Source organism: Pinus tabuliformis, chromosome 8, assembly GCF_031772625.1.
Source record: "Pinus tabuliformis cultivar Carrire ecotype Pingquan chromosome 8, CPIR1, whole genome shotgun sequence".
Classification (NCBI taxonomy): domain Eukaryota; kingdom Viridiplantae; phylum Streptophyta; class Pinopsida; order Pinales; family Pinaceae; genus Pinus; species Pinus tabuliformis.
The window spans coordinates 1,169,059,284-1,169,064,989 of NC_142294.1; the positions used below are offsets into that span (position 1 = coordinate 1,169,059,284).

A 5,706-nucleotide genomic window follows, 5' to 3' on the forward strand; every position below is an offset into this window, starting at 1 on the left:
ATCTGGGGGGTCTGGACATTCTTAAACTAGAAACGGCATGTCGACAGAAAGACTTCAGTGAAATACACTCCCAGGAGATCGAAAGACTTGAGGTAGTTTTAGCTAGAGCACAGCAAAACAAATATCTTGGCATTCAGGCAGGCAGTCCATGGGATGGTAAAAAAATACTGAAAGACTCGAAAAAACGTGGGCGCAAAACGGACCTGCAAAGGACTATTATTATAGGTGATATGCTGGTGAACTCTGGGAGGTTCCCCAAGCTGACCAAGTATTACAAATCTCTTCCCCATGGTTCCTCATGAAGTTAATCTCATGGAATGTGAGAGGGCTTAATAGCCCTGCAAAACACCGAATGTTAAAAAATATGATCCAGCAAGAAAAGCCTTCAATAGTCTTTCTTCAGGAAACCAAAGGAAACAACGCTGTATTGGAGAAAATTTTGAACAAAGTATGGACAGGATGTCGTTCAGTCTCTGTGGATGCCTCAGGAGCTTCTGGAGGGCTAGAAATCTTATGGAACCCTCAAATTCTCTCCCTGCAAGATTTTCATGCCTCTCACTTCTTCATTCAAACTACTTTCCATCTAATTGGGACAAATATCCATGGTCTTCTCATTAATGTGTATTTTCCTCAAGATTTAAAAAAAAAACTGGATTTGTTGCATACTCTTACAGCTCTTAACTCTAGCAGAAGCCACCCCCTTTGGATAAGTGGTGGTGACTTCAATATCATCACAGCGCTGGAGGAAAAATCAGGAGGATGAGCAAAACTGGAAGGGGATAGCATCGGCTTTAAAGACTTTATTCATGGCAATCAGCTAATGGACCTTCAGACTTCAAATGGTATGTATACATGGACCAATAAAAGAAGGGGACCACAGCATATAGCTTCCAGATTGGACCGATTCCTTTTTTCGGATAACGCCATTCACCTGGGCGGAGACTTTCATGCATCCATCATGCCGCAAGTGGGCTCGGATCACTGGCCCATTATGCTACAGTGGTCGCGTCCAGAGTCTAAGAGCAACAGACCTTTCCGCTTCGAGTCCTTCTGGTTTTCTCATCCTAACTTCAAAGAAGTGGTCATCGATGCCTGGAAATCCTTCATTCCCCCGGCAGGAGCCAAGATGTTTCAATTTCAACAAAAGCTAAAATACCTTAAACAAGTGCTGAAATCTTGGAATCGCACTCAATTTGGCAACATCTTTGATCAGCGGAAAGCGTTGGAGCAGCAAATGAATACATTGCAACAATGTATCATTTCTGAGGGAAGAACGGAGGATTACGCACTACAGGAGCAGGCCCTCCTAACTCAGATTGAAACTCGAAGACAACAAGAAGAGACTCTCTGGCGACAAAAATCCAGGATTAGATGGCTTAAGGATGGGGAGAAAAATACTAAATTCTTTCACAGGTCAACCATTCAAAGAAGAATGCATAACAACATCGCTTTCATCAACAATCAGCATGGGGAACGTCTGGAGAGGCATGAAGAGGTGGTACAGGAATTCCAAGATCACTTTCAGGACATCCTTAGGGAACCCCTGGGTTGCAGAGATCAAGCTATACAAACTATAGCGCAGCACATTCCTAAAATCATAAATGATGATCACAACAAGAGGCTTCTCCAGCCTATTTCTATGCAGGAAGTGGAGGACGCTATGGCCCAGCTCAAGGATGGCAAAGCGCCTGGCCCTGATGGATTCACAGCCAATTTCTTTCACGCTTTCTGGGAGCACATAAAAAAAGAGGTCTGGGAGCTCGTGGATGAATCGAGATCGATGCACTGGGTCCTGCCTTCCCTAAACACGACCTTTATAGCGCTCGTTCCGAAAGTGGAAGAAGCCAATACACCTGACAAATACAGGCCGATTGCGCTATGCAATGTAATCTACAAGCTCATATCTAAAGTCGTGGCGAACAGGCTCAAACCTCTTCTCCCTCTCCTCATTTCGCCAGAGCAGACAGGATATGTAGAAGGGCGCTAGATACTGGATGGTATCATTCTCTCACACGAAGTGATCCACTCTCTCAAGATTCTGAAAAAACCAGGTATGATTCTTAAACTAGATCTCTCCAAAGCATTCGACAAGCTCAGCTGGACTTATATTAAACACATCTTACTTGCATTCGGCTTCAATGCTACCTGGACGTGATGGATCATGAATCTCATTTCCTCCCCCAGCTTTTCCATCCTTCTTAATGGTTCCCCTTCCCCTCCATTTCATCCTTCTCGGGGTATCCGTCAAGGTGATCCTCTTTCTCCGTTCCTTTTTGTTCTCATGGCCGAAGGGCTAAGCCGCCTTCTCAATTCAGCCTCAAATTCTAACTCTTTAAAGGGCATCTCGCTGCATGGTCAATCCCCCATCACTCACCAACAGTTTGTCGACGACAATATGCTTTTTGGCTACCCGTCAGTGCAAGAAGCCTCTGCCTTCAAACTTCTACTCAATCTTTTTTCAGAAGCCTCTGGCACCACCATCAATGCCTCCAAATCCCAGCTCTTTTTCTTCCACACTCCCATACTCACTCAGAGAAATATAGCCAGGATATTGGGTTTCTCTATAGCCAAGCTTCCTTCAAAATATTTGGGAGCTCCCCTGTTTGATTCTACTATCAAACATGCTTCCTGGAGGACTCTTCTTGACAACTTAGAAACCAGGCTCTCCTCCTAGACCTATCGCTCTCTCAACATTGCAAGCAGGATTATCCTCATTAAATCTGTTCTCCAAGCCATGCCTCTGTATCTGTTCTCAATTTTGGCTGCCCCGAAATGGGTTCTCAAGAACATCCGCAATCTTCAAAGAAACTTTCTTTGGGGCTCCTCTGGTCATAACAGAAAATGGGCACTGGTCAAATGGACAGAGGTATGTCTTCCAAAATCAGCTGGGGGGCTAGGTCTGAGGGATCCCCTCCACAGCAACAACATCATGGGTGTGCGCATATGGTGGAATTGGATCTCTAAACCGCATACTCCCTGGGGTCGTCTTTGGCAGGCCAAATATGCTCCAGGTAGTCCAAAGGAGGAGCTAATCCGATTCAGTTCAACCACCCCTGGCTCGCTGATTTGGAATGCTGCCAAGATACATAGCGCCTTTATTCAAGCGCACAGCTTCTGGGAAATCCACTCAGGCACCACTGCAAGATTTTGGGTAGATTCCTGGCAACAACTTCCCAAACTTGCCTCTCTCTTTCACAAACCCAAGTGGCAAGACACCATGCAGCAGAATGAGAAAATTCATGTCCATCATTACTGGCAGCAGCAATCTCCCCAAGGTTTTCAACTTTGGAGACCGGCAAACTCATGGCAGGCCAACTGGCAGGAGGAAACCTATGATGAGATTGATCAAGAGCTCAAATTTAGGAAAATCAAATTCTCTGATCAGAAGGACCGATTGAGATGGGGATACACTACCAAGGGCATGTTCACGACCAAGGAAGCATACCAAATCCTTTATCAACCTATGCAGATAATAAAAGATCAACTATGGGACCAAGTCTGGCAACCACACATCTGGCCTAAGGTTTCCACTTTCCTATGGCTTCTTAGCAAACAACGGATCCTCACATGGGATAACCTACAAAAACGAGGATTTATTGGGCCTTCAAGATGCTCCAACTGCAATCTCCATTCAGAGAACATTAAACATCTCTTGGATACTTGCCCATTAGCAGCTCAAATGTGGGAGAGAACAACACAGTGTAACAGAAGAACAGGTAGAAGAGAGGGAGACATTGTAAACACCATCAGGAACTGGCCTAGGAACCCTTTCCAAAGTTCTCTTCTTAATGCCCTCTGGAGCCTCCTTCCGGGCTTCATCTACTAGATCATCTGGAAGGAAAGAAATAATAGGATCTTCAAGAATCACAGTTCGCCTCTTGATACTCTTTGGTCTCTCCTCAAGCAGAATCTTCAAGAATCTCTAGCTCTCAGACAATGGCAAGACTCAGATATGCCAGTCTTACCCCAGGAACGCCTCATTCTCACCAACTGGAACCTAGAAATCACCTCTGGAGATCATATCAAGTCCAACACTTCTATTCACACTGATTCGGCACAATTTTGGTCTCCTCCTACCATCCACCCTTACAAGCTGAACTTTGATGGTGCGGCTAAAGGCAATCCTGGGCCGGATGGATATGGAGGCATCTTCAGGAATGCGGAAGGCGCTGTTATGCATATTTTTCATGGATCGCTAGGTAGAGATACCAACAACGCTGCAGAGCTTGAGAGCTTATGGCAAGGTCTACGCATAGTAGAATCAGAAAACTTGCTCCCTCTAGAAGTAGAAGGGGATTCACAAATCCTTATAGAGGCTGCTATCTAGATACAATCAGGATCCTCAGCTGCTAAGATCGCCTCGAGTTGGAGGCTTCTAAGCAGACTGGAACAAATTGAAGAATGGCTCAAAACTCCCCGCAACATTTCCTTCAAGCACATTCGGAAAACAACTAATAAGGTAGCAGACAGATTGGCTAATCAAGGGGCCGATCAACAGCTCCCATTCTTCTCTGGTCCATTGAATAGTTCCAATGATACACAACTCAAAGGCGACTGCACACTCCTGGTGCACCAAGATTTATCCCTCCCGGATCCGGGTGTCTGATTATGGTACAGGTACGTGGGCAGCAGCTTGTGCGGGCACGTGGCTCATCTCCACCGCCTTTCGATCTCCCACGGCACCAGACATCAATTCCCCTGCATTCAAGATTAATGCTGCATTAATGCAGCCTGTCCCTCCTCCTCCGTTGGTTTATCTCCTGAGCATGGCGCCCTCAACTTGCCGCATTCATGTTTCTCCTCTTCGCTTAAGACCCTCATTTGCAGCAGCCGAGGTTCGTCCACGAACCCTTCCAGGGATACTCTGGGCCCTGGTTCGTTGGGCGAATTGCTGGCTGAGTCCACAAGCCCCTCCCTGCCTCATCTGCAATCTCGCCAGCATCTTAGTCTCTGCTCCCCATCTCGGCCTTCTGGTTGTTGATGCCAAGCCTGTGCTAAACCTTTTCTGCCTCCATAGTCTTTCAAACTGCCCAGATCATCTTGGTCTGCCAGCTATGCCGAAACTTCGTCAGAGGATGAGCAGCAGGAGAGGTAGCTCCAGGGGGCAAACAGGCCGCCAGGCAACCTCCTCCACGATGGATTCTTCGACTTTCTGTTCGGACTTTAGCATGGATCGGTATCCGGCTACAAGAAGTGGACGGGGCAGGGGCAGAGGCCTGCACAATTTGGCAGCGAGCTCCCTCACTTCTAACTCCGCTCGGCTACAGTTCCCCTGCAGTCACGGAAATCTCTCCTTCATGGCCTCTGTTACCATAGAGCTCAAAGAGATCAATTTTGGTCAGGTTGCAGGTTCCCTTGGAGCGACGACGGAAAGGCCGGCGGAAGACAGACATGGCACAATCCAAATGAACTATGAGCCGAGCAAGGCTTCAGGCTCAGGCAAAAGCACGGCTTCCCAAATCATGAAGGATCAGGCAGGCCCGAGCGTATCTATAGTTGGAGGCTCTACATGCAGAGAGGGCCACCCCTCTGAGGACGAAGATGATTACCAGTTTGGATGCCGCATCATCGAAGAGCAGCCCGATCCCTCCCATGGTGTTTAAACAGGTCTGTGCTCTTTGGTTTTTTGGAAATTCAGTGTGCTCGAGGTTTTTCACTTATCACCTGCCTTACAGTCACGATGAGTGCTCCAGTTCTAATCGCCAG

At 47.0% G+C, this 5,706-nt stretch overlaps 1 protein-coding gene across 1 annotated transcript; it reads left to right on the plus strand.

The window, feature by feature from the left end:
* Positions 1 to 820: 820 nt before the first annotated feature.
* LOC149239511 (uncharacterized) lies at positions 821 to 1,987 on the plus strand. Its single transcript, XM_089369880.1, has 2 exons — positions 821 to 1,413; positions 1,555 to 1,987. Exons 1-2 carry the CDS (start codon positions 821 to 823, stop codon positions 1,985 to 1,987), a joined length of 1,026 nt encoding a protein of 341 aa, XP_089226006.1.
* The last annotated feature ends 3,719 nt before the right edge of the window (positions 1,988 to 5,706 follow it).